The sequence below is a fragment of the Orbicella franksi genome, chromosome 5 (genome assembly GCF_964199315.1).
Source record: "Orbicella franksi chromosome 5, jaOrbFran1.1, whole genome shotgun sequence".
Classification (NCBI taxonomy): Eukaryota; Metazoa; Cnidaria; class Anthozoa; order Scleractinia; family Merulinidae; genus Orbicella; species Orbicella franksi.
Window position 1 is genome coordinate 28,120,408 of NC_138149.1, and position 26,987 is coordinate 28,147,394.

Consider the following 26,987-nt stretch of genomic DNA (forward strand, 5'->3'; position numbering starts at 1 on the left):
ACACAAACAGGATAACACAAAGCCCATATAGCGAAGATATCAGTTTTACAAAGATTGACGTCATTTGTGATCACGTGCGCCAAAATCACCCAAGCGTGTGGCAGCTGGCAGTCCTTGCATGTGTTTGTTTTCGGTATGTTTCCGCCAAACTTTTACAGTGAAGCATTCCTATATTATTGTATGAAAAACATCAAAATCTGCTATGGTGCTTTACAAGACAGCTCAGAAACAACAGATTTTCGATCGGAACGTGCCGTGGCCACTGCTGACCTGCATTACGAAATAAAGTATACGTGTATGTAAGTATGTATGTAAACAGGCCACGAGTAAAGTGTTCTGAAACTCGTAATATAATTTTTATTTGATTGAAAAATAATCCATGCAAACAAAATTAGCGTTTTGGCCACGTTTCAGAACAAAATCTTGAATAGGAATGGAGCGACAGGCGATTAAAGAACACTTGCTCTTGATATATTCCCAGTGCTCATGATGTCACCGATATCTTCGCTGTAATAAAGAAGTACGTGGCGTTATATATATAGCGAACACTGGACGCAGTACTTTTGAAACTATGGCCATACGTATATATAGCAATTTGAACATAAATATAGCAACTGGACTTTAAAATATCAGTTTTCAACATTTCGATCCTATTTGACAGGCATTGACGTCAACATAATTTACCGCTTTTAAAACGTAAAGAAAACTTTTAATTTTACAGTGCGTGGAACCCGGTTAATACGGACACCAAGTGGACATGCCTTAATGTCCGTATTATCCGGGTGTTCGTGCTGTAAGCGGGCTCTCAGGAAAATCGTCACCGAAACATGACGGCATCGATATAAACATGTATAAAGACTACAGGAGGAGGAATAATAGAAGGAAGAAAGCTTTTTTAAGGGTTACAGTAGTGTCAAGCACCGGAAAACAATCAAGCACGTCACGCAGTTTTGCTACTGTTTTTTAAATAATAATAAAATCGTATTATTTAACTACAAATAATTGCGAAATATTGCTGAGAACCTTACAACCAACTGGTTAAAAGTTAAAAAAAGTAAAAATTTTGTGACGACGTTTCACAGGGACCCGAGGGCAATTTCATAATTAGAGACCTTAAGCAAACACTTGAGGCGGTTAGGTGGAGGCGGCGATGGCCGCGCGGGAGTTGGGTTGAGACCGCCTCCTCTTGGCGCGAAATTAGAATATTAAGCTTTCGTAGAAGCGGCGGCGAGCAACGGCTGTTTTGCTTTCGTTTTCAGTGGTCCAATTTGACTTTGTTCGTGGATTTTACGAGCATAATGGCAACTTTTCGAGCAGTCCGAGACCTTCTAGCTGTTGCATGCTTTGAGGACATCATAGACGAGGATGAATTTCTGTTGCTGAGGGATCTACACACGTCGAAAAATCTTTACTTTCCTTACGAAGACTGAATCAGCCTTTTCTTTACTAGTGCAACCAAGGTCACTGGCCTCTGCCTCCTCCCATTTTCCTGATATTTCTTCCATCAGAATATCCATCTCGCTATCTTCGATGTCAACTCCACTCAGTTTCACCTTGAATTTGTCCAGTAGTAGTTTGAAATGTTCCTTTACGTTTTTCCGCTTCACCTGAAACTTCACGGAGGTTTCGTCATTCAGACGATCCGTGATGGCATTCCATACTTTTCCTCGATCTACAGTCCTTGGTTTGAGGATCCATGGTTCTGAAGCTCTGACTTCTTTCGCTAGGATCAAATCGTGTGCTTCTGTCCATTCCATGATCGAGCTAGCAGAGAGAAAACAAAAGCTTATTAAAAACAGGTCCTGTCTATCGATTCACCTTTCGGAAATATTCCAAAGTTCTGGAGACAAATTGGAAGAACAAAATAGCATTTTGTACCAGCAAGTACTTGCAATCTAAAGTTTTAAAGTCTACAAGACGTGAACATCACTCCGAACAATGTGAATCCAGGAAACTCACCCATTTCTTTTGCTTTTCTCTCCTTCGTTTGCCATCTTTCTTCTTCACTCACACCTCCAATGTGAAGTGAGATTTTCGCTGTAAAGCAAACGAAATATCAAATATTTGCAAAAAAAAAATACAAAGAGAGGTGTCAAAAAACATTTTTTAACTTTATAAAAGAGTTTCTGTGTATTTTAGGTGCTACAAATGGGAAAATAAAGCGACCGTCTCTCGAGGCGGCCAAACCTACCTTTCTCGCCGCCGCCACTGTTGGAAGACGCGGGCAACACTCCACGTGCTTATGCTAATTAGGTCGAGAGCGGGAAATTTTACTTCCGGTTGGCGTCCACCTCGCCGCCTCCAGTGTTTGCTTAAGGTCTCTATTATTAATAAACGCACCGTTATTTGCCTGTGTTCCTTTGTCTTTTTGAGTCGTTTAGTTTACATTTGAAATACGTTATTTTGTTTGCCGCTTTGTAAACGTGACGCTTCGACTGGCTTCTATTCATTCTAAACGACTTAAAAAGACACAGGAACACAGGTAGATAACAATACATTTATTTTAAAAGATTATGTTATTACTGATACAGAGTTTGGTTCCACTGTGACGTCATTATCAAGTCAAAAATGAATAAAATTGTGAGGGAATATCAATGAAAAGGAATTCCTAAGAGACAAGAAATAATATAATAAAAATGTGACGATGATGTAATCAGGTATCAGCACGCAGCAAACAATTCTCCGTCTTGAAGAAGTGCAAATCGAAGTTTGATTGCTTAATTTAATTTTTAAAACGCTCCTTAAAGAGTTGAAACCTGTGTTTAAAAACACTCAAAAAGAAAATTAAAAATTAAAAAGACTCTATTCACGCCAAACGTTTTACGTGACTCTGCGTGTTAATAACCTACATCGTCGCCACATTTCTTTGACAGTTATTTAAATTCGCACACAATCAGGGGATTTACAGAAAAAAACAGTCTTCACTTTCGGATATTTTGTGCCTCTTAAGCTCATTTTAATTTAAAGGAGAATTGTCTCAATTTGTTGTCGGCCGAGAGGTGAGGTACATTTTTGAATAATTTTTTCCTATCTTCTATGCCAGAGTAATGTTTGACCCAAGACTTCACGGGTGTAGGTACAACCTCTGATTTTTCTTGGAACAGACGGTAGTGGTATTTACACTTCATTTTAGAGAGAGGAACCGATTTTTCAGTGGAAAAGTCAAAAATGTCACAGTGTATGTAAGTAGAAGTACATGATGATCTTACCTGACCCTAACGTGGGAAATTTGAGTTTAATCTTCCAAAAGTCCAAATGTCCTAGGAACTGACCGGCGGGGAAGTAAAAGTCAGTGATACTCATCACTAGTGTGCAGACTAGAAGAAGAACATTTACTGTTTCTTGACTTTCATTAAAAAGTTGAAGTACTGATGCGCGCGTACACAGCTGTAAATTTTATAAAATTACAATTATACAGAAAGAAATAATTGGAAATCGTTAGGAGAAAAAAAATTAAGGTTAGAATTCTGCTAAAACAATTACACTATTCGCTCTCAATTGCTATGAGCTCAACATGACAATTCAAACAGGGCGCTTTTATCTTTTACGACCGGTGGTGCGGATTGCCACCCCTCCCCCTCAAATTAATTTGCTTCCTCGTGAATGTCAAACAAAATCGCAAAGGTTGGCAGCATTACTTGAATAGTGAAAACGGGTAGGGATACCACCTGTTTAATAGTTGAAATAAATGTTTTGATAGCAAAGCGACTTAAAATTGAAGTCGAAACTCCCATAGGCAGACACCTTTGGTACTAGTAAAATTAAAAAGTGTCAAATGAGAGAGGTGACGGCTTATAAGATTTTAAAATGTAGTGTTTGCATATAGCTGGGAGAATGTTCCAGTGTCCGCTGAGTGAAGATGACAATATTTGGATGAAAAAAATTCCTATTTGCAGGCTGGCTTATTTAGTTCAAAGACACAGAATATGGTAACCTGCCAGAGGTGTCAAGTAACTCGGTCTTTAAACTAGGGTCTCTACTCGAACACGAACGCCATCTCTTGCACTCAAGGAGCCGCCAGGGTGTATAATCAGAGGTACTTGTGTCTCGGGTGACTGCACAAACTTGTACCTCAGCAGGATTTTCACCAGGGCAATCTTGATCTCCATCAGGGCGAACCTCATCCCGATACAGTTCCTGGGCCCGGCACCAAACGGTAGGAACTGAAAGGCATGGATGGCGTCCTTAGAGGAACCGCGGAATCTCTCAGGGTCAAACGTCTCCGGGTTCTGCCAAGCATCAGGGTCATGGTGAAGGGCGTATATGGGAATCAGTATCTCCGTTCCAGCTGGAATGTGGATTCCATTCAGGTCATAATCTTCAGAGCATTCTCGGGTGGCCTGGACACCCGGGGGACACATTCGCTGAGATTCCTTAATGACGCAATCGAGGTATTCGATGCTGTGAGTCAGATCGTAGAGCGAAATATCGGTATTGGACTCCATGGCGTCTTTGATGTCTGCCCTCAGTTTTTCTTGAACATCCGGGTTCGTGGCCAAGAAATACGCAGTAAAGCTTAACGTGTTGCTTGAGGTTTCATAACCAGCTAATAGGAAGAAGACTGATTGTGCTACAATCTCCTCGTCAGTAAGTCTGCTGACCCCTTCCACCGTGGTTTCGTCTTTGGCCGTCATCATGAGTTGTAGCAGGTCCGTCCGTCCCATGAGCCCTTGCTGGCGACGGGTTTTGATAATTTCGTCGACAATGCCAAGAAAATATGTCGGTTGGTTTCCAAATATAGCACCCAGTACCGAAAAGAGAAGAGTGCCAAACGGCAAGCGTTCAATCTGCCGGACAATCAAAGGAATTCTAAATATTGCCTGTGCCTTTTGCAGCATTTCTGTATTTTCTCCCATTTGAATGTTCGCATCCACGCCAAAGGCCGTTGATAAAATCACTTCGAATGTCAGCTGACTGAACCAGTCGAGCATATCCACACTTTCACCTGACGGAAAAGAACGCAGGGTATAAAACCTCTCAAAACTAATTACTGTATTACAAGGCTTGGCATAGACCAAGCAATAGCCTCCCAGGCAGAAGGTCTTAAAGCTTAGCGTCTGCGAGGGAGGCTAACCAAGTGAGCGAGTGAAGAACTGTCCAGTCGCCACTTTCGACCAGCAGATAATTGCTTATTGCCAGACGTGCCTAATCGATGATAGAGCCATGATAAATGGCAACATTGAGTAATCGATGGGTAATCGGTGAGTAATCAACTGATTAGTCATTGATTATAGGCGATAATCAATGAGCAATCGCTGGCCAAAAATTTTGTGGCCTATGGGTTACTCATGGATTAGATCGATTACTCATCGAGGCCTTTGATTATCCATTGATGATTTTGATTATTCTTCGATTACTCTTTGATTACCCATCAATTTCTCATTGATTGCACATAATACATTATTATGCTGCACATCTATTTAAGCTTTGTGGCATTTTTCTGTACGTGTATAGTCCTGACCAATCAATGTCATTGAAAACTAATCAATGGAATCAATGACTAATCGATTTTGTGCCTGTATCCGATTATTCAAAGATTACATGACTGATCAACTTATTACCCTTTCAATTATTTCATTTCACTGAACGATATCATATTCACAAATGAAAAGCTTTTCAGATTTAAAATGATTGTTTCACCTTTATCCAATTTTTGTAAAAAGGAAGTTGAATTCTTCGAACATCTACTTTTTTACTGTAGGTGTACAGAAGCCTTTTGGCAGGCTCTTACTTCTAAGCTTAGAAAACAAAACATTTTTGTAGAGACTCTAACACTAATGACTATCTTATTTGGTGAGTTTAGTGAAAGCAAAGATAATACCATTTTAAATCACCCGATACTTATACATTATGGCAAAATTTTATATCTTTAAATGCAAATCGAACAATATGGAACTATCATTAGAGGTTTACAAAAAATGGGAAAACTCTTAACTTGTAATTTCAGCTAAACTTTCAACGTTGTTTCTTGAGCCCCCTCTCCCAAAAAAGGAACTGTAAATAAGACTTTACTGTATGTAACGTATTGTAAGTAGTTTTCTGTGAGTAATGTATTGTAAGTACTTTAAGTGTATGTAGTGTACGTTTAGTAATGTAATTTATTGTAACTAGTCTATTGTAAGCAACATACTGTAATTCGGTATCTGTAAGTAAAGTATTGTTATTAGTATGTTTAAGTATGGTTAAGTTGTGTGTCATATTGTACTGTGTTATAAGTGCAATAGAAAAATTGCAAAATTACAAAAATAAAACCCTTTCATTGATCTCACGATTAGTACTTCTAGCTTTTGTCACGATTTCCAAAGTCCCGCCGTAGTCAATCGAACGAGACCGAACCAAAAATCAATCGAACTCAATCGATCTTAATCGTTCGATTGGAGTTCGATTGGTTCGGTAATCGAATATAATCGAACTGGAACTTTTCGGTGAGTTCGATTACCGAACCCAATCGAACTCAATCGACGCGATTGGTTCGATTTTGTTCTTAAGAAAAATAAATTCATCAAGCAGCGTTTGAGAGCGGCTTTGTTTCTAGCCTCAATGGAACATTAATTCCACCTCCAGGTCTCCATCTACCTCTCGGATCATCTTTGGGGCTATCAGTCACAAACCTTAGACCATAAACAGGGAAATTTTATCAGATCTTTGTACATAACAGTCAGTGCTTCATGCTAGCGGGAATGAGACTTACACTTCAACTTTTTCCTTCAGCGGCCAAAGCACAGGCACCAGTTCTCGTTGTAAATGACCAAGTTGGCCGCGGTCATCGTCAATTACCCTCAAAGCCGGACCCCTTTCTCCTCTTTTCTTCTTGACAATAAATCTATCCCCGACACGGACGGCGAAAGAGCACTCGTGGTAGCCTTTTACCACCGCTTCCAGAATGGTTAGTTTCACCTCTTCTGCCCTGTCCGACATCTTGCCTGTTGTACTCGTGTTTGAAATAGAACTTATTTCACCGCCACGCTTTGTTTCAAAACAGATGAAACTGGTTTTATGTTCGATTGTTGAAGTGTTCGATTACCAACCTTCAATTGCGTTCGATTGGTAAAATTTTTGGGTGAGTTCGATTAAGTTCGATTACCGAACCCAGTCGAACTCAATCGAGTGATTGAAGTCGATTGAGTTCGATTACCGAACGTTCGATTGACTACGCCGGGCATAGTGTTTACCTATAACTAACGAAATACGGTCATTGGATGCTGCACCTTTGTGTCAGTCATGAACGGCAGGCAGGCTTTGCGGCCTCGACAGCCTAGAGACACTGCAGAGGGATGGTTATTAATCACGTCCCGTCAAATTCATTATTTATTCAAAACCGAACATGATCTTGATGTCACGAAAGACTGTCACGCAAGACAGTCACGTCTTATGAACGGGCTCCTCACGTATCACTATAAATCAATAAACTAAAACACCCAAATGACTACGAATACTGCATAGCATATTGTTTCAGTAGTTTTTTGTTGGCAACCAAAAAAAGTTATCCCCTGACTTACCTGAATCAGCAATTTTCTCAAGTTTTTCCATCAGCGTGTCACATGACTTCTCCATCAAAGGAACCATCAATTTCATTTTCCCTGCGCTGAATGTTGGCGTCAGTATGTTACGGATTCGTTTCCAGCTGTTACCCTGAGAGTGAAAGACGTTCTTGTTAAAAGGAGCACCTGGAAACTGGAAAATGTAACGATCGCGGAAGTTTGGAAAATCCTTGATCAGTATCAGCTTTAAGAGGCCCTGCGCCTAAGAAACGACCGATGATTTCCGGCTAAAAATTAAAATCGGCCGATTTTTATCTCCCAAGCAGAGGTTACCGAATACTATTTAAAAATGAATTTCTTTTGTTTCAGTTTCGATTTAAACCAAAAATATCGAGCCGCAAACTTTTTCCGTCTGATAGCAGCAAAATCAGGCCGAAAATAAGCCCCCGCAAAAAACTGTTCAGAAATTACTATCGCAACGCAAAATAATGAGAAAACTACACAGTGTTGAAGAAAAAGGCCTTGTAATGTAATATCATTCGATAAACATCAAAAAACTGCCGAAGCGATTAACAAATAAAGTTTCAAATATTGCATACTAAATTAGATGGAACGTTGGAGCGGATTTTAAAATAATTATTTCTCAAAAGTTCAACGCTTTTGAAAGCAATCACAGTCATGAATTAGACATTGGAGGGATACACATCACGTTTCTGGAAAAACATTTTTCGGCCAAAGTATATTGACCCTGTACAAAGCGTTCAAAGTTACCGTGTTTACCGTTATCCTGCTACTTCGGCGAAACACTTCTCTTTTGCCAATACGGCCGTGGATAGCGTGGTAAACGCCACTTTAAACTTTGCTAGGCATTCAAAGACCATCCTGAGTAGAAGGATGTAGAATTGAAAGAGAAAGGAAGATGAAAAATACGCAGAAAAAGAAAATAACTCGAAATTACCATCTGCTAACGAAAGTTGAATCTGGAAAATGTCGTCGTGTGACAGCGGTCATTGACGTCATTTGTCACGTCAAGTCGTAATAGCGTGGGAAAACGAGTCTGCAATGTCCTTTGGGCGGTCAGCGGCTAGGGATCCAGTCGTGACCCCATAACTTAGACTACGCTGCGGCAAAAACGGTGCGGTTGGGGAAGTTTTTCTTTTTGAGTGACTGTCATTTGTGAAAAATAACATAACATTGTTCCACTAAACGTTTTCTGGCCGGGAAAAATTGTTTTCCTATTTGTGCATTCGTTTGGATTCCGCCGCTGTTTAGACAAATGACGTTTATGGAAATGGCCGCTGTCACGCGACGACATTTTCCAGATTCAACTTTGGTTAGCAGATGGTAATTTCGAGTTATTTTCTTTTTCTGCGTATTTTTCATCTTCCTTTCTCTTTCAATTCTACATCCTTCTACTCAGGATGGTCTTTGAATGCCTAGCAAGGTTTAAAGTGGCGTTTACCACGCTATCCACGGCCGTATTGGCAAAAGAGAAGTGTTTCGCCGAAGTAGCAGGATAACGGTAAACACGGTAACTTTGAACGCTTTGTACAGGGTCAATATACTTTGGCCGAAAAATGTTTTTCCAGAAACGTGATGTGTATCCCTCCAATGTCTAATTCATGACTGTGATTGCTTTCAAAAGCGTTGAACTTTTGAGAAATAATTATTTTAAAATCAGCTCCAACGTTCCATCTAATTTAGTATGCAATATTTGAAACTTTATTTGTTAATCGCTTCGGCAGTTTTTTGATGTTTATCGAATGATATTGCATTAAAAGGCCTTTTTCTTCAACACTGTGTAGTTTTCTCATTATTTTGCGTTGCGATAGTAATTTCTGAACAGTTTTTTGCGGGGGCTTATTTTCGGCCTGATTTTGCTGCTATCAGCCGGAAAAAGTTTGCGGCTCTATATTTTTGGTTTAAAGCGACACTGAAACAAAAGAAATTCATTTTTAAATAGTATTCGGTAACCTCTGCTTGGGAGGTAAAAATCGGCCGATTTTATTTTTTAGCCGGAAATCATCGGTCGTTTCTTAGGCGCAGGACCTCTTAAGAGCTCGGGATCCGCAACGACGAGCGATGGTTTGGCACCAGACAGATGGCGAACACTTTGCCGTATTTTTTAACGTAATCGAGACACAAGAGATGCATTCCATTGTATTTCCTCATTTCAAGAAAGTTTCCAAGGAATGGAACAGGTTTGGGAATATGAGGAACGTTGAGTTTCTTAAGGTCTGCGAAGCCACGCGTTCCGCACCAGTAGAGGAACAACGACACTACGAGAAGTGACAGTGTCGTGATGGCAGCAGGATGAACGAGGGATTCCAAAGACAAAATGTTCCGTAGCGATTCCATCATCGATGGTCTTCAAAATGTGTACTATATAAAGGTCCTGAAGCAAGCCTGGAGTAAAGAGAAATGTGGGAAATCAAAATCTCACTGCAAGATCTGCAACCCACTCGCTGCAACTGAAATTAATTCAATGCCTTGCTCTCCGAATTCTTCTGTTTCGCGCTCGCCGAAATTTTTTTCCGTCCTCGCCGGGAGCCTGTTCGCAGGCTAAAACAGATACTGCTGCGTAGTAAGGGATCGCTGAGGAATAGCTCTGACCGTCTAGCCACTGGTCCAGCTGAAAATGGTTCTCGGATGAATGACTGGATACGGAATCGTATAATCTTTATATTGTTTATTCGATCTATAAGGAAGATACATAATTCTTGAGAAACCTAATAGCGAGCGATGCGTGAAATTGCATGGGAAATTATAATTCTCAAAATTGAACCGGTTACAAAAACAAATTACTTACTTGTGTGGCGATATCCAGTCAAACTTTAATATTTCAGTAACAGGTCAGCGAAACGGGTTAGCAGATCGAGCAGTATAACACTACAGTTTAGCGATGTTCAACCTCAGGTACAAAACACTTTGTGATCTTTGTCACTGATTTCGTGTTTTTGAAAACGTGTCATTCCATACGGCGCCCATTCAAGCGGAGTGGCTGAAATGTATAGAAATTTTGAAGAGTCTTAATATCGTATACTAATATCGAGTACTGTCTATGTTAAAGTTCAAAATAAACTTAAACCTACCTCAGTTGTTGTGTATTGTCGTTTTTGCGACTCAAAATGGCGACTTTGAGCGATCTGGTGGGTTTTGCGTTGACTGATATCACAGTCAACCCAGACGTTGAATGCGATTAATACGTGACATTATACTGTTGGCGATTGCGTTACAATTTTAACCGTTTATAAGACAATGCATGAGAATGCTTCGAAAACTTTAATTAATGGTTAATACTGAACTAACTGGTGTACAAGAATGGCTAACACTACGTCAATTGACTCTTAATATAAAAAAAAATCAAACTTCGTCATTTTTAAATCCCACAAAAAACGGTGAAAGAGATAATTACATCTTCAGTTAAGTGGCAATGATTTACAGAGAGTGGAAGAAAGTAAATTCGTAGGAGTTCGAATAGATTAACACTTAACATGGAAGAACCAGTGAATACGTCACTAAAAAAATTATAAGAACTACCAGACTTCTTTGTAGAATTCGTTATGTTGATCAATCGCTTTTGGTAATGTTATACAACAGTTTAATTTATCCGTACCTGCACTACGGGAATATTGTTTGGGCCTAAACTATCCGGCACAAGGTTAGATAAATTGTTTAAACAACAAAAGAAGATATTAACAGTCATAATTTTCTCGTCATACTCTGCACCATCTCTTCCGCTTTTTACAGGCTTAGGTCTTTTGAATATTTTTTAAATAAATGATTTTCTTATTGGTTCCTTCAGTTTCAGCCTTAATAATAAGGTACTCCCATTCTATTTTAATGACTTTTGTATAGAAAATTCACGAGTCCATGAACATAATACAGGAGAGTCGAAGCATCCACATTCGATCTTTCGCCGAACCAATTATGGTCAATTCTCTACAAGAAACAAGATAATTGAAATCTGGAATAGAATACCCTTAAATATAAAAAATTCTTCACCTATAAAACTATTCAACAGGAGATTGAAACAGTTGATCCAATCATAGACTAGGGATAGTTCAATAGAAATACAATTAAAATTTATTTATGTGTAAGAAATAGAAAACACGTATCGTGTTTCTATTAACTTATAGAAACAAGAAGAAGTTTGGGAGAACGAGAAATGTTGTCAGTGGGAACACGAGCCGCAGGCAAGCGTTTCCACAGCTTTTTCGAGTTCTCCCAAACTTTCACGAGTGTTTCTATAACTCGATAGAAACATGGAGAACATGTTTTCTATTTCTTTTAGAAAACACCGCGACGAAAAAAAAGGAAAACAAATTGTTAACTTTGATTATCAAAATGTAAATTCTCTTTGCTCGCGCCATCATTACGTCGACAGCTCGTGCTAGTTCTGTGTTTCAATCGAGTTATAGAAACACGATTTTTAACCAATCAGCGCGCATATTTTCTTAGGGCTGTTTTCTAAAATTACATGTATGAGATCAGATAATTTTATTGTAATTATCTGTAAAATGCTGATTTCACTGTTACCTTCTGAATGAATATATGGTTTTTATTTAGAACTAAGCAACGTAAAGGGAGACTACTTTGTAAAAAGCCTGTAAGGGTTTCTTTAGTCTTCCTCCCAAAGCAATTTTATATGTAGCACTATTCAATATGTACTTTTTTGATTATGGTAAATAAAATAAACTGTTCCAACATCAAAATAACGTGATCGTATGAGAATAAGATGTACGTCACCTCTTGATGATGCAGCAGTACAAAGTTCAATAACGCGTCACGGCTAATTTCACAATTGTCCTACTGTAGCATATATAAATCGATTAGCTACTACGATTTCTACTACTGTCGCTACAACCGTCGCTGGCTCGTGAATGTTGTTCTGGCAAATTTCTCTACTGAGAGCAGCGGGAAAAGGGTACGTTACTACCATCAGCAGCAATTATGTTCACACAGCTAGTGTACTGAATCGGTAGTTCGTTACTATAATGTACTAAGTCGGTATCAACGATTGAAATTTTGTGAGGTTTGCTTGGGCAATTTGATATTTGAATGTAAACAAAGAGAGGTCTCAGCTGAATTCTTCATTTTAGGCTTGCGTCTACAGAGTACACTGTGCAGATTTGAACAATACTGATATTAAAAGAGGATGGAGGTTTTGGAGCAGACGTCTTTGGAATTCCTCGCTCATCCTGCTGCCATCGCGTCGCTTGTACTCCTGGTAGCGTTGTTTCTCTACTGGTATGGAACGCGAGGCTTCGCAGCTCTCAAGATACTCAACGTCCCTGGTCCCAAACCTATTCCGTTCATCGGGAACTTTCTTGAAGCGAGGAAATATGATGGTCTGCATCTCATGCATCTCGACTACCTTAAGAAGTACGGGAAAGTTTATACCCTCTGTATGGGGGGCAAACCTTCGCTCGTCGTTGCAGATCCAGAGTTGTTGAAGCAGATAATGATCAAAGACTTTCCAAACTTTCGCAATCGCTACATAATTCAAAGGGAGGGTGTCTTCGACAAAGGGGTCTTAAATGCAAGGGACGAAACCTGGAAGCGAATCCGTAACACGCTGACGCCCACCTTTAGCGCCGGAAAGATGAAGCTGATGGTGCCATTGATTGAGAAGTCGTGTGACACGCTCATGGACAAACTTGGGAAAATTGCTGATTCAGGCGAGTAACGAAACACTTTTCAGCTTTATCTGCTTTTACCTTCACCATGTAAAGCAAAATGACTAACTGATCGATAGTTACATAGCGACATTAGTACCGTAATCTGCCTTTGCATGCTTCGGGGATGTCACGCAACGCTCCCCCTAAAAAAACTCCCAACGCCCCAAAGAAACTCCCAACGGAACTCCTAACGCCCCAAAGAAATTCCCAACGGAACTCCTAACGTCCCAAAGAAGCTTAAGGTGAAGGTACAACCCGTGTGGACTGAAGAGAGTTGAAGAGAATTGAAGGGAATGACACAGAACGAAAAAAAAAGGAATGCACATGGGAATCCTTTTTCTTGTTCCAGTTGATGCCGGTTGTAATTCAATGTAAATAAACTCAAAACTCCTAAATGGCACTACAAGAAGTAGTTTGTGTCCCCCACCTTTTAATCACCAGCTATTTAGCCATGTCTGCATCTTTAATGATCCATTCACAACAGATTCAAATCACAACCAAATGAAAAAACACAATTCACAAGCAGCTTAAAGAGGAAGGTGGTCAGATAGATAATATTTTTAAGCAAGTTCTTTCAGAGGGAGTTTTCTGTATTCAGTTCAATATTCAAGCATGAATTCCAGCAAATTTTTATTCTTGAAAGACACAAAAAGCACATCACTGAAACATATTAGAGAAGTATATTTGCAAAGCTCTCATGTAAGAATTTAATAAAACTGGTAATAGTTATCACTAAATCTGCCCCCGCTTTCTTTTATTTCTGCTGATTGAAAACAATAATATTGAATATTTCTGTATGAACTAAATATTTTATTTTTTATTTTGGTAAACTATATCACTCATACTGTTCCAGTAACTTAGGCATCTTACCATGAATATGATCCAAACAATCAACTAAGTTCACTAAACCAACACATTCTGTTTAACTCATTCTATCACATGATATTCTTTACATAATACTCTCACGAAGCATTTACAGCAGAGCAGTTTACCATATTTCGTTAGAATGGACGCAAAAAGGTTGCATTGCCTTCATGGAAACTGATACTGATTTCTTTTACAAAAATTTCACTCAGTAGAACTTTATAGCGAAAAAAGGTTAAAAATCTATAGCGAAACAAAAAATTAAGTCAAACTACTCTGCTGTTACAATTTGATACTGAAACAAACCATTTGTCTTGATAAACGAGCAAACGTATCTCGAAAGCAGAGCGGAGGTCGATTTTTTTCCCGAGACGTAAACAGAAGTATCGCGTTACAGTCACCATGTATGCAAATTAGAGTAAAACTTTTTGACCTCAACGAAAACGCTGCAAAACAATTGCATTTACATTTGGATCGTTGCAAAGTCACCCAACCGTCACATGAGCTCTACGCCACGTAGGATTACTCAATACAAATAAGCAATCCGAATAACCGAGATGCCAAAGGTAAAACTGGCGATCGGAAGGGTATTTAACACTGACCTCGAATTTCTAGTTTACCTCAGAATTTCTTACGATACCTTCTGAGTTGTTTTTCTCCCAAAATCCATCTTCAGCATCTTTGAAATCGTTTTCAATTTGACCTAGATGAGAATCTCGGCCATTTCGAAGCGAATTCATTTGATCGCGCTAAAATCGTCATGCAGGCCATATTGCTGCATATTATAATTGGAGAGTATTTTTTGACCTTGAAATGCTGCTCGAAGATGGCGAAACGCGAACTCGTGGTTACAAGAACCTTGAAATGCTGCTAGAAGATGGCGAAACGCGAACTCGTGGCTACTAAAACCTTGAAATCTATGGTTGGCCATTCGTTTCAAAATTACGACAGGGTATACGCGGGTTTTTCTGCCGCGTATACTTGTTTACATACGTTACGTATGGGCTTTAAGCTCATATATACAACAATTTAGATCGCGTATATACGCATTTTTAAAGGGCCACATATTTGCGTAAATTCAAGCGCGGAGATATGCGAAATAAATGTCCAAATATACGCGTCCTACAAGGACCCATATATACGCGTGCTAAAATGCGCGTATATGCGGGTCTCGTAAATTAAGTCTTATATGCCAGCACGAAATGTGCCTTTTAAGAGAATGACTATTCGTGTATGATAGCAATGAAAATTACTTTAACTAGGAATCGTGAAGAATCGTGTAGAAAAAGTTATGCGTGTTTTGAAGGACAGTTCAATATTTCATCCTAACGCTAATCGTCGTGAAGTTGCTGTGGATTACTCTGTACATCATTTAGTGGCCTGCGTAGCTTGACGGTTTTTAGGCAATTTGAACGCGCTAAGAAAGCGGCGAAGCCGCGATAACGAACGCCAAATGCGGCGTAGCCACGAGGAGCCTGGGGGTTCCTGCTCGTTTTCGCGGCTTTGTCGCTTTTTGCGCTCGCGCTCAAATTGCTTAAAAAATTGCTAAACCGCCAAGCTACGCAGGCTAATCCTTTAGTTGACTCATTGGACAGAGGTACCAAGGCGAATGCTGACAGGATACGGCCTCTAGAATCGCTGGTGAGACAAATGCAATACTTACTACTTAGACGGGAAATGTTTGGCTTAAGAGCAATTTCATGCACCTCAGTGTACTCCCATTAGGGCCTTGCCAACTGTATCAGCCTCTAATGGAAGAGTGGGTCTTCCAGCCTATGATATATCAATACCTCAAGGGGAGTTTTTGGAAACAGACTGTGATTTTAGTGTAAGTCCTATTGGGTCTTCACCAGATATTTCATCTGGTTGGGTGTTATCATCAAATGTGTCCCTGACAGCTAGTATTTCCAGTGTTACATATATCTTTTAAAATCACTGCGTTTACCCATATTGGTTGTGCCTACAGCATGGTTATTCCATGCCTCAACTAGAAGGTTTAACTGGTTGTTAATTCTGGAAAGAAATATGTAATACAAACAGAACAGATCGATTATGTTGGTCGATTCCAGGATGCCATTTTCTTCCATCTGGTAGAACAGAGTGTAGTAGAACTGACCGACTCCAATGAAGACTTCTCTCCAGAGACGCTCAATTCACTGGTTGTGTACAGACAACCCAGCAATTTTGCTTCCCCTATTAAATGTCCTGTGCCATAGCATAGCTCTCCCTACATCTAAATTTTCATCCCCTTCGTCTGAACACACTCTAGAGGGCAATCCATAACTTTGCACAGCAGCTAAGAACAGAGCGAGCCCAGTCGCAGCAGAATTGTTTGTTGCACAACTTAAAGTCTAAAGCCCTGTCAAAACCACCATGTATTACAAACCTCCAACTGATAAGGCAGTGTAGTCCATCAATGTGCCAGAGAGAATTAGGTCCCCGGACACTGTCAACAGGCCTTGTGATGGTAATGAACCACCTCAAATCAGACCCTGCTGGGTCAGTTTGAAAAAAACTTTCCCTTACACGCTGATGATGAACATACTTCGCAAATGACCCTGCATGATACTGATACCAGAATTGGAAAACCCACGTCAGTCTTATTTCTCGAGTCATCAGGGCCGGGTTGTTCGAAAGCCGATTAATGCTAACCCGGATTAAAAGTTAACCTAAATATCAATTTTTCTCTATAAAAATGTTTTCCACTGCTTATGCTTTATGTAGTTTGGGATTACTCAAGTTCAAAACTGAACTGCAAACATTTCCCATCTATGTAGCAAGTATTGAATTTGTCTCACCAGCAATTCAAGGGGCAGAATTCTCTCAGCATTCGCTTGGGCACCTCTGTCCTAAACGGTGAACAGAATCCACAGCAACTTCACGCTGAACGATCAAGTTCTCTGCCATGTTACGATTAGCGTGAGGATAAAATCTTGAACAGTCATTCAAAACACGCATAACTGTTTCTAGAAGTTCATTCACTGGGGGAGCTGCAGTAACACATTAAATAGCAGATAGACCAAGACAAGCCATTTCGCCACTGCCGCCATATTGACGATTCCTAGTTAAAGTAATTTTCATTGCTATCATACACGAACAGCCATTCTCTTAAAAGGCACATTTCGTGCTGGGATATAAGACGTAATTTACGAGACCCGCATATACGCGCATTTTAGCACGCGTATATATGGGACCTTGTAGAACGCGTATATTTGGGCATTTATTTCGCATATCCCCGCGCTTGAATTTACGCAAATATGTGGCCCTTTAAAAATGCGTATATATGCGATCTAAATGGTCGTATATATGAGCTTAAAGCCCATACGTAACGTATATAAACAAGTATACGCGGCAGAAAAACCCGCGTATACCCTGTCGTAATTTTGAAACGAATGGCCACCCATAGAAATCAAGAATTTCATGTACCCGACACCATTCCAGCCGTTTTGTGAGCCCGCGTTCCTTGCCCCACATTACCCGAGACCACAGTGCGCGCCTACTTTCATCAAAGTAGAGAACGCTTCACATACTACCAACACATTTCTTACTTTTATATGTATACATGCGGTGAATCCTAGGGTGCCTCCTCGGGATTTGACCTCTGGGCCAAAACCCTGCGGGGGCAATTACCATGACAATTATTATGAATTTAGTTGCATGATCTGGTACTTGTGTTTCTTCTGTTTTAAACAATTCATTAGATGTCTTTTATCAAACGTTTAAATTATGGTTTATAAAATAACTGAGCTACTACGCGCGCTCTCACTGGTCGATAGGTGTGTTAAGATGAGGGTATGTAAACATGGTTGTGACGTTTAAGAGTCGCGCGTATTTTTGAGAATTATTTTATAAAAGCAATAGGGTACTTTTTCCGTGTTTATATAGCCTCATCTAAACACTCGGGGGTTGGGAGAATTCTCGAAAGTTATGCAAACCCTCGACTACGTCTCGGGTTTGTATATATAACTGTCTCGAATTCTCCGAACCCTTCTCGTGTTTAGATGAGGCTATGCAAACACGGAAAAAGTGTTCTATAGCTTAAATACTGTACAAAGTAAAAACCCTCCAGTAAGAACTTAGATTTTAAGACCCTGCTAGGCTAAAATTTGCCAGTTAGAGCCCCTCTGTACAAGAACCTGTTTAGCCTAAAATTTCAAACAAGTTCTTATTTTCTAAACCATAGGTAACTTATAGGTAATTTGATTAAAGGAATAAGCTGAAAACCACTAAATTTGAAAGCTTAACTGAAATTATTTTCTTAAGAAAATAAGAACCCATTTAAGAACCTAAGGAGTCTAAATGTTTGTTGGATACCATTTATGTAAGAGCCTGTTTAGCCTAACTTGGGAAAATGCAGGTTCTTGCTCGTGGGTTTTTACTGTACTTGACAGCCAGGAAAGGTTGCCACAAGTGTGGTGGTCTATATGCAAATTATCTCTTCTGTATCTTGTTTGTTTGAATACAGCTGATATTTGTTTACCCTGTTGCTTGGTTTCTGATGTAAAATATGACCAAAAGGGTCATTTTAATGTGATCTACACAGTTGTGTTGCCGTGATCAAGTATTGAATGTTGTTTTGGTTCAGTCACTACATGTTTGGTGTAACATACTGACATATTACAACATAAATAACATAAATCTGGAAGGATTCCAACATCCCTGGTCGTTGCTAGTGAAACGGTGTTAAAGGCATTGGGAGCGTTTCTGTTGATGGTCTTATCGATAATGGTGATAAAAGTAGCTTCTTCTAGAAAAAAACATACCGAATTGAAGATTACCATGCAGAAACCATACCCCCAAAACATTCCTTCACAGCGAAAACTGCTGAAAAAAATACTAAATTTATTAATTTGTTGTAACATACATGTTTTATTTTACAGATCAAAGAGTGGATATGTTGGACTGGTTCAGCAAGCTCACGCTCGAAGTGATTTTATGCACTGCTTTTGGTGTGGACGCCAACATTCAGCTGGGAGAAAATACGGAAATGTTGGAGAATGCGAAAGCACTGTTCCAAACCCCGGGTATCCTCCGACAGTTAGCCCGCCTGCCATTTGGCAAAGCATTCCTTAAGCTGATGGCATATCTATCCGGCAACAAACCGCTTTATTTTCAAGGTGTTGCGAAAGAGATCATAAAATCCCGTCGCCAGCAGGGGCTGACAGGACGGAAAGACTTGCTCCATCTCATGATGATCGCCAACGAAGAGACCACTGTGGAAGGAGTCAGCAAACTTTCTGATGAAGAGATTGTAGCCCAAGCAATCCTCTTCCTTCTGGCTGGTTACGAAACGTCAAGCAACACGTTGTCGTTCACTCTGTACTACTTGGCCGTGAATCCAGATGTGCAAGACAAGCTGAGGAAAGAGATCACGGAAGCCATGGAGTCCAATGCCAAGATGCCATTGTACGAAGTGGCGCAGAGTATCGAGTACCTTGATTGCGTCATCATGGAGGCTCAACGCCTGTATCCGCCGGCTGCACAAGTCAACAGAGAATGCTCTGAAGATTATGACCTGAATGGAATCCACATTCCAGCTGGAACGGAGATAGTGATTCCAATATATGCTCTCCACCATGACCCTGATGCATGGCAAGACCCCGAGAAATTCGACCCCGAGAGATTTCGCGGCCCCGCCAAGGACGCTCGCCATGCCTTTCAGTTCCTACCGTTTGGTGCTGGGCCCAGGAACTGCATCGGGATGAGGTTCGCCCTGATGGAGATCAAGATCGCACTGGTGAGAATTTTGACGAAGTATAAGTTTGTGCAGTCACCGGAGACACAAGTACCGCTGATTATACACCCTGGCGGTACCCTGAGTGCAAAAGGCGGCGTTAGAGTTCGGGTGGAAACTGTAATTTAAACTGAATCAGTTAGTGTAATCTATGCATAAAAAAATGATTTGCGAAGGTGCAAACTGAAAGATAAAAACACATTTTCATAGTGGTCTAACATATATTCCTAGAAAGCTACAGCTGTTAAAAAGAAATGCCTGTCTCTCCTTGTAAAGCTAAAATTCAAATTCAGCAGGAGGTGAGGAAAGTAGGACAAGCCAAGCCCCTTTTCGAGAGAAGCTTAGCATTGAACTACTTTTTCGTTAGTGTAATGTAAGAAAACACGATTACCAAGTTACCTGACATAGTTTTGTCTTGGAGAATAATTTATTGTTTAGGCAGTGTTGTGTAAAAGTCGCGCCTTTTCGTCAGAAATAAAGTTTATTTATAAACGCACGTTATCTTATTACCTTGATTATTTTGACCTCTTTGGTCAGCTTAAAACATTATAATGTGACATCCAAAATATACTAATCTCGGCTTCATAAATGAGCTAGAGCAACAGTAAGCTTATATAAAACGCCAGGAATATGCTGCTGAGGTTTAAAGAATCCTCCCCCTCCCCCAAACGCCTTCTCAAAACTCATGAATAATTCGACAGGTGTTAACATAGGAAATCATGACCGTCACGATGTTTCATGTGAATATCTGATCTTAATTCGCATAGCTTTTTACGATTTTATTTCTCCGTTTTCTCCTTAGTTTTAGTTTCGATTGAGAAGATATATCAATCAGGACCGTGTTTAACCGTATTTCTAAATACCTCGAAGTTCGTCAAAAATACTCCCCTGTACGTCGTATTTTCAACTCTCTTTTCGGTGTTTGGATGTCGGATCTCAATTCGCATAGATTTTACGATTTTATTTCTCTGTTTTCCCCTCAGTTTTAGTTTCGATTGAGAAGATATATCAATCAGGACCGTGTTAAACCACATTTCCGAACACTTCGAAGTTCGTTAAAAATACTCCCCTGCGCGTCTTATTTTCAACTCTCCTGTCGATGTTTGGAATGTGATCAAACACGGTCTTTTGTTTTTGATGTAATATATCGAACACGAGAGACAGAGTCTCATCGGGATATCCAAACACCGAGAAGAAAGTTAAAAATACGACCTTCCTTACGATGCACAGACAGAATTGTTGAACTTAAATGAAGCTGTGTGACAGATCAAATATTTTTACCGAACATGAAGGAAACTAATTCTTCATTTAGCCCGCTGATCTGCCTACAAATGCGATACTTGGTGGATGACAGCCCTGGCCATTGATCCATGCACTTCCTCTTACTGAAAACAGACAACTCTCGACAACGGAATCTAGCAACAAGACGACCAAAAGGAGTCCTTAAGCTCCTTTATGAATTTTTACTCAAACATGTCATGGCCGTTATCCGCATAGGGTTCTTAAAACAACGGTGATTTAGTTATTAATTACACTCTGACCAGACGTCTGCATTTGACTTTATTTGTAGAATTGACCAAGGAAGCTTATAAGATCGAACAGGCAATTTCAGAGTAACAAAGATGATGACAGTGACAGAGGCAGTGACAGTGAGAGAGACAAAGTGTCGGCTACAAACAGTGACAATGGGAGTGTCATCAACAGCAACAGTGACATTGACAAGACAATGACAGTGACAATGGTAGTGACCACAGAGAGAGAGACAGAGAGACAGAGAGAGGGGCAGTGTACGTGGAGGTGACAATGACAATGTCCGAGATAGCGAGGAATGACAATGGCATCGACAGGAGTAGTGACATTAAAGATAGCGACGGTTACACTAAAAGTCTGACAGTGGCAATAAGAGTGGCAATGACCTAGACATTGACAACGAAAACGTGTTAGGAGAGGATTTACCGTTTTTCCGGTCATTCTTCATTTAACCACGTTCGGAGTTTCTTACTCTCACTCGGATTTTATTCAAACTGAACTGTGTGTTGTCTTTTTTTTTTTGAATTTCGCTTTAGCTGCGTTGTTTTTATATATATTCATTTTAGAAATTGAACCTTATACCTTTGTACAAATTGCTCTTCATAATTTTTTTGTTCGATATTCGCACTGGGGCCAAGTACGTTCCTTTTATGGGGAGGTTCTCGCTGTTTTCCGTCACTTAGTGCAACGAAGAAATTACGGAAGAAAGCAGAATTTTTAAGTAAGGATCACGAACTTTGAAAAGAATAATTTAAGAATCTTTTGCCGTTTCCATAGGTGGGTGTATTTACTTAACTAGCAACATTACATCCTCGACATTAACGAGCGCGGAATATGTGAGCCTGCTCGCAGGCAAAAAAATGGTTTTATTAGACTTCTCCTCCTGTCATCGCCTTGTCGCTAACAGCTTCGCCTCTTTACTAATTAAATAAATCGGACCAATTAAATTTGAGCGGAAAATCATATTTTTTTATCTTTGGGTTCATATGCGATATGTATACGATACGATAACTTTCTTTATACACGGGTTTCCATCAGTCTATTTATGATAATTGGCTAGCTACCTATCTCCCTGACGTCAAAAACAGAATATAAATTCCTCCAAAAAATAAAAAAAGGTACTATAATAAAGTGTATTATCGTTTGTCTCACGATGTAGTCACTTGAGATGTAGATCGCGACGTTTCGACTGCTTACTGCCAGTCTTCTTCAGGCGATAGGGTCGACTGATTGCAAGGTACTGCTTTTCATGAAGGCTGTGTAGAAAAAATTTACTTAAAACTGTGGTGACTTAGTTTAGTCTTGAACTCGGTTGATGAAGTTGCTTGTCTTAGTTCTATAGGTGCGTTATTTCCCAACTGAGCTCCACTGTCCACTCCACTGTCCACTCCACTGTCCACTCCACTGTCCACTCCACTGTCATACCTGATATGAAATATATTTACACTAACTTATTACACTACACTAACTTAGATTACACTAACTTATTCAGCTTAAGGTGGCCGAACACAGTTTTCAAGAGCCTATGCCTAATTCACCATTACTTTTAAGCTATTTATGCTTTGGCGCTCGTTTTTTGCAAGAGTCAAGGTTAACCACAGAAAAGTTTATTCTCGCATTTTGGCTAAGGTGTGTGCTGTTGCCATGGCAACGGGGCTGGTTAAAAACAAGGCTTAAAAAATGGTTTTTGTTTATTTTAAAAAAATCCAGTCGTTAGATTTTTTTCATCTTTTGCCCACTACGAATTGACATTAAATCCCTTCTTTCAACACTGTTCTAATAAAATTTTGACATAGGCGATTTTCGTAATTCGCCGTAAATCGTTTTCACCGCATGTTCTGTATTATTAAAAATTCCCTATGTCAAAATTCAGAATTTTTGCGATAGATCATTCACGTGGTTTCTGAACTATTTTTTTGCCAAATTTCTTGAAATTCTAACGACTGGATCGTCAGAAATTCGCATGTTTCTGCAAAAGCAATCGGTCTCAATTTTTCGAGCAACTACGCATGCGCTGCATTTAACTGGGTTCTTTCGGTAACAAAGAGAAAGCTGAGAATTGCTGGTTTCTTTGCGTCGTTACCTTTTCTAACATATCTTTGCAATAAAAGACTAAAGCCATCAATACACTGCGTTCAATAATAGAGAAAAAATAACACAGATGGTGCGGGTGTTGAGTAAATAAAATGATCGCTCTTTGCAATCTTTGTGCGCGCGCTCAATTGCATCAGCAAAAGCGCGCACGAAAACTGTGTTCGGCCACCTTAAATTACAGTTTCCACCCGAACCCTAACGCCATCTTTTGCACTCAGACTAGCACCAGGGTGTATAATTAGCGGTACTTGTGTCTCTGGTGACTGCACGAACTTATACTTCGTCAAGACTCTAATCAAGGCGATCTTGATCTCCATCAGGGCGAACCTCATCCCGATGCAGTTCCTTGGCCCAGCACCAAACGGTAGGAACTGAAAGGCATGGCGAGCGTCCTTGGCGGGGCCGCGAAATCTCTCGGGGTCGAATTTCTCGGGGTCTTGCCATGCATCAGGGTCATGGTGGAGGGCGTATAAGGGAATCACTATCTCCATTCCTGCGGGAATGTGGATTCCATTCAGGTCATAATCTTCACGGCATTCTCGGTTGACTTGTACAGTCGCTGGATACAGACGTTGAGCCTCCATGATGACGCAATCAAGGTACTCGATACTCTGCGCCACTTCGTACAATGGCATCTTGGCATTGGACTCCATGGCTTCCGTGATCTCTTTCCTCAGCTTGTCTTGCACATCTGGATTCACAGCCAAGTGGTACAGAGTGAACGACAACGTGTTGCTTGACGTTTCGTAACCAGCCAGAAGGAAGAGGATTGCTTGCGCTACAATCTCTTCATCGGAAAGTTTGCTGACCCCTTCCACAGTGGTCTCTTCGTTGGCGATCATCATGAGATGGAGCAGGTCTTTCCGTCCCGTCAGCCCCTGCTGGCGCCGGGATTTTATGATCTCTCTCGCAACACCTTGAAAATATAGCAGTTTGTCGCCGGATAGAGATGCCATCAGTCGAAGGAAAAAAACGCCAAATGGCAGGCGGGCTAGCTGTCGGACGAGAATCGGAGTTTGGAACAGTGCCTTTGCTCTTTCCAGCATTTCCGTGTCTTCTCCCAGCTGAATGTTGGCGTCCACACCAAAAGCAGTGCATAAAATTACTTCAAGCGTGAGCTTGCTGAACCAGTCCAGCATATTCACACTTTGATCTGTAAAATAAAACATGTAACTGCAAATTAATAAAAAATTGGTCTTGATTTTGATTTACAGAAATTCAGGTGATATTGAAATCGAGCTTTCCGCCTAAAGAGGACGAAAGTCGTTCGCATTTACTTTGGTTTTGCATATATAGTTCAAAAGATTCGCGCCATTTTGTCGTTTAATCACAAGTAAAACCAAAACCAATCGTGACACCCGCGCACAGGTTTTCCCGCGCTTTGCGTCGACTACATGGATTTGCCTGTCTGAATTATAGCGGAGCTCCCGCGCGCCGACGGAAGTCGCGTGAGCGGAGCCGATTGCTTAGTAAATTTGGTAACCCATCAAACCAAAAAAGAAATTGTTTCTCACGTGATTTTCCGTCCGTCCGTATGTACGCCCCTTCGTGTAAATTTATGTCAAATGTCACTCTGCAACAACCTTGTTTCCGAGCTTTTCCCTTAGAGATTGAAATGGGCGGGTTTATAGCGTACATCTTTGATATGCATTCAAGTTCCGTTTAATTGACATTTGTTAAGCAAGGAATCCCCTGATCAGTACCATGTGACCATATCGCTGGCTCGTGTTTAGAACTCATCAAGGTTACGGGTGTTTTTTTTTTAAGTGAACCACTGCCCAGGTACAGGTTTTCCATCGCAGGCTCAGTCCAGGGTAACGTATTGTGATCAGCAGTTCCGCTTTTGTTACGCTTGACTAAATTATGAGGCTATTTAAAGAGCTTTTTAAGGACATTTGAAAACTGCACTATTATCTACAACCAGTTGCAAAAATGTTGCTACACTTCGTGCAAAAAATGGCTTTACAAAAACCATAGCAGTCTCTCTTTTTACTTGTCTTCCGACGCCCGCGCCACTAGCGGCTGGCGCATCGCCCCTCGCACGTCACGCTCACACGCTCACTTGTTTCGGATTTTCGAGGAAAAGAGAGACTGGTCGCAGTCTACTAAGATTTGTACATGACATTGCTTAGCTAGCAACATTGAACAAGTTTGAAGGTGACGGGGAAGAGGGTACGCGAGATAGCCTGGTGGAGAATTATCCCTCATTAATGTAGGAGTGTATCAACTACTTTTGCAACTGTTTGCAGATGATTTCCACTCCGTACTGTGCTGGTCACGCAACGCTCCCACGCTTCCGCCCCCGAGGGCGCGTTGCGTAACATCCCAAAAAAAGGCTACGGAAGATAGGATCAGTTAGTCATTTTGTGTTACATGATGAAGTAGCAAGTAGATAAAGCAGAAAAGTATTTCGTTGCTCACCTGAATCAGCAATTTCCTCAAGTTTGTCCATGAGTGTGTCACACGATTTCTCGATCAATGGCACCATCAGCTTCATCTTTCCGGCGCTGAACGTGGGGGTCAGCGTGGTACGGATTCGCTTCCAGGTTTCGTCTTTTGCACTGAAGACGTTTACACCGAAGATTTTCGTCCTTTGAACTATGTAACGATTGCGAAAGTTTGGAAAATCTTTGATCATTATCTGCTTCAACAATTCTGGATCCGCAACGACGAGCGAAGGTTTACCCCCCATACAGAGGGTATGAACTTTCCCGTAGTTCTTAAGATAGTCGAGTTGCATGAGATGAAATCCGTTATATTTCCTTGCTTCAAGAAGGTTTCCGAAGAACGGAATAGGTTTGGGACCAGGAACGTTGAGTATCTTGAGAGCTGCGAAGCCTCGCGTTCCATACCAGTAGAGGAACAATGCTACCAGGAGTACAAGCGACGTGATGGCAGCAGGACGAGCGAGGAATTCTAAAGACGTCTGCTCCAAAAATTCCATCCTCTTTTAATATCACTATATTTCAACTCTGTACACGCAAGCCTAGAATGAAGAATTCAATTAAGAACTCTCTTTGTCTGCATTTAATTGCAAATGCCAACCTCACTATATTTCAATCGTCAGCACCGATTTAGTACATTAGTAACGAACCGATTTAGTCACGCACTGGCTATGGGAACAGATATTGCTGTTGATGGCAGTACCTTACCCTTTTTCCGCTGTTCAGGAGTAATTTTGCCAGAACAACATTCACTAGCCAGCGACAGTGCTAGTGACAGTAGTAGATAATCGAATATATATATATGCTACACTACAACTGACAATAGAATGATTGTGAAGTCATTCGTGACGGTGTCTTGTCAGACTTTGTACTGAGTGCGTCATCAGTAATCTACAAGAGGTGACGTACATTTTCTTTTCAAACGTCGCGTTATTTTAGTTTTTAGTGACTCTTATACCGGCTGTGATATGGCTTATGTCTCTAAAGATTTTCTTTCACTGATGAAACCTCAGAGCAATTACAAAGAATATTTATTTAGATTCCAAATCACCTTTTTCATACCGTCTGACCTAACCGACCCGGCACAAAACAAATATAGCTTAATTTCATCTAAAGTTAATTAATCTTACCCCCAGGGGTTACTCCCTTGTATGGGCTA

General features: G+C 40.5%; 4 protein-coding genes and 1 pseudogene across 5 annotated transcripts; 1 reads left to right on the top strand and 4 right to left on the bottom strand.

Moving 5' to 3' along the window:
- Positions 1 to 1,356: 1,356 nt before the first annotated feature.
- Positions 1,357 to 2,789, bottom strand: LOC145487626 (uncharacterized). Its single transcript, XM_081466443.1, has 2 exons — positions 1,960 to 2,789; positions 1,357 to 1,764 (listed from the first exon to the last, which is right to left on the bottom strand). Exons 1-2 carry the CDS (start codon positions 1,992 to 1,994, stop codon positions 1,389 to 1,391), a joined length of 411 nt encoding a protein of 136 aa, XP_081322569.1. The 5' UTR covers positions 1,995 to 2,789; the 3' UTR covers positions 1,357 to 1,388.
- Positions 2,790 to 2,822: 33 nt separating this feature from the next.
- LOC145487628 (cytochrome P450 3A24-like) lies at positions 2,823 to 10,658 on the bottom strand (annotated as a pseudogene). Its single transcript, XR_014049431.1, has 4 exons — positions 10,291 to 10,658; positions 9,541 to 9,887; positions 7,500 to 7,734; positions 2,823 to 4,945 (listed from the first exon to the last, which is right to left on the bottom strand). The product of XR_014049431.1 is annotated as a cytochrome P450 3A24-like (transcript).
- LOC145487627 (uncharacterized) lies at positions 5,731 to 7,504 on the bottom strand. The gene is made up of 2 exons (XM_081466444.1): positions 6,692 to 7,504; positions 5,731 to 6,611 (listed from the first exon to the last, which is right to left on the bottom strand). Exons 1-2 carry the CDS (start codon positions 6,916 to 6,918, stop codon positions 6,503 to 6,505), a joined length of 336 nt encoding a protein of 111 aa, XP_081322570.1. The 5' UTR covers positions 6,919 to 7,504; the 3' UTR covers positions 5,731 to 6,502.
- Positions 10,659 to 12,076: 1,418 nt separating the features above from the next.
- LOC145487629 (cytochrome P450 3A24-like) lies at positions 12,077 to 21,266 on the top strand. Its single transcript, XM_081466445.1, has 3 exons — positions 12,077 to 12,408; positions 12,584 to 13,162; positions 18,907 to 21,266. The coding sequence occupies exons 2-3, from the start codon at positions 12,640 to 12,642 to the stop codon at positions 19,887 to 19,889; spliced, it is 1,506 nt and encodes a 501-aa protein (XP_081322571.1). The 5' UTR covers positions 12,077 to 12,408; positions 12,584 to 12,639; the 3' UTR covers positions 19,890 to 21,266.
- An 83-nt stretch (positions 21,267 to 21,349) lies between these two features.
- LOC145487630 (cytochrome P450 3A24-like) lies at positions 21,350 to 26,987 on the bottom strand. The gene is made up of 2 exons (XM_081466446.1): positions 25,806 to 26,987; positions 21,350 to 24,537 (listed from the first exon to the last, which is right to left on the bottom strand). Exons 1-2 carry the CDS (start codon positions 26,326 to 26,328, stop codon positions 23,555 to 23,557), a joined length of 1,506 nt encoding a protein of 501 aa, XP_081322572.1. The 5' UTR covers positions 26,329 to 26,987; the 3' UTR covers positions 21,350 to 23,554.

Bases quoted from the DNA above. Each gene is read 5' to 3' on its own strand.
- LOC145487626 (XM_081466443.1), bottom strand. From the start codon at position 1,994: ATGGCAAACGAAGGAGAGAAAAGCAAAAGAAATGG. The intron at 1,765-1,959 runs GTGAGTTTCCTG...TCTCTCTGCTAG, and splicing joins GAGAAAAGCAAAAGAAATGG to CTCGATCATGGAATGGACAG.
- LOC145487627 (XM_081466444.1), bottom strand. From the start codon at position 6,918: ATGTCGGACAGGGCAGAAGAGGTGAAACTAACCATTCTGGAAGCGGTG. The intron at 6,612-6,691 runs GTAAGTCTCATT...TTATGGTCTAAG, and splicing joins CTGAAGGAAAAAGTTGAAGT to GTTTGTGACTGATAGCCCCA.
- LOC145487629 (XM_081466445.1), top strand. From the start codon at position 12,640: ATGGAGGTTTTGGAGCAGACGTCTTTGGAATTCCTCGCTCATCCTGCT. The intron at 13,163-18,906 runs GCGAGTAACGAA...TTTATTTTACAG, and splicing joins TGGGAAAATTGCTGATTCAG to ATCAAAGAGTGGATATGTTG.
- LOC145487630 (XM_081466446.1), bottom strand. From the start codon at position 26,328: ATGGAATTTTTGGAGCAGACGTCTTTAGAATTCCTCGCTCGTCCTGCT. The intron at 24,538-25,805 runs GTGAGCAACGAA...TTTATTTTACAG, and splicing joins TGAGGAAATTGCTGATTCAG to ATCAAAGTGTGAATATGCTG.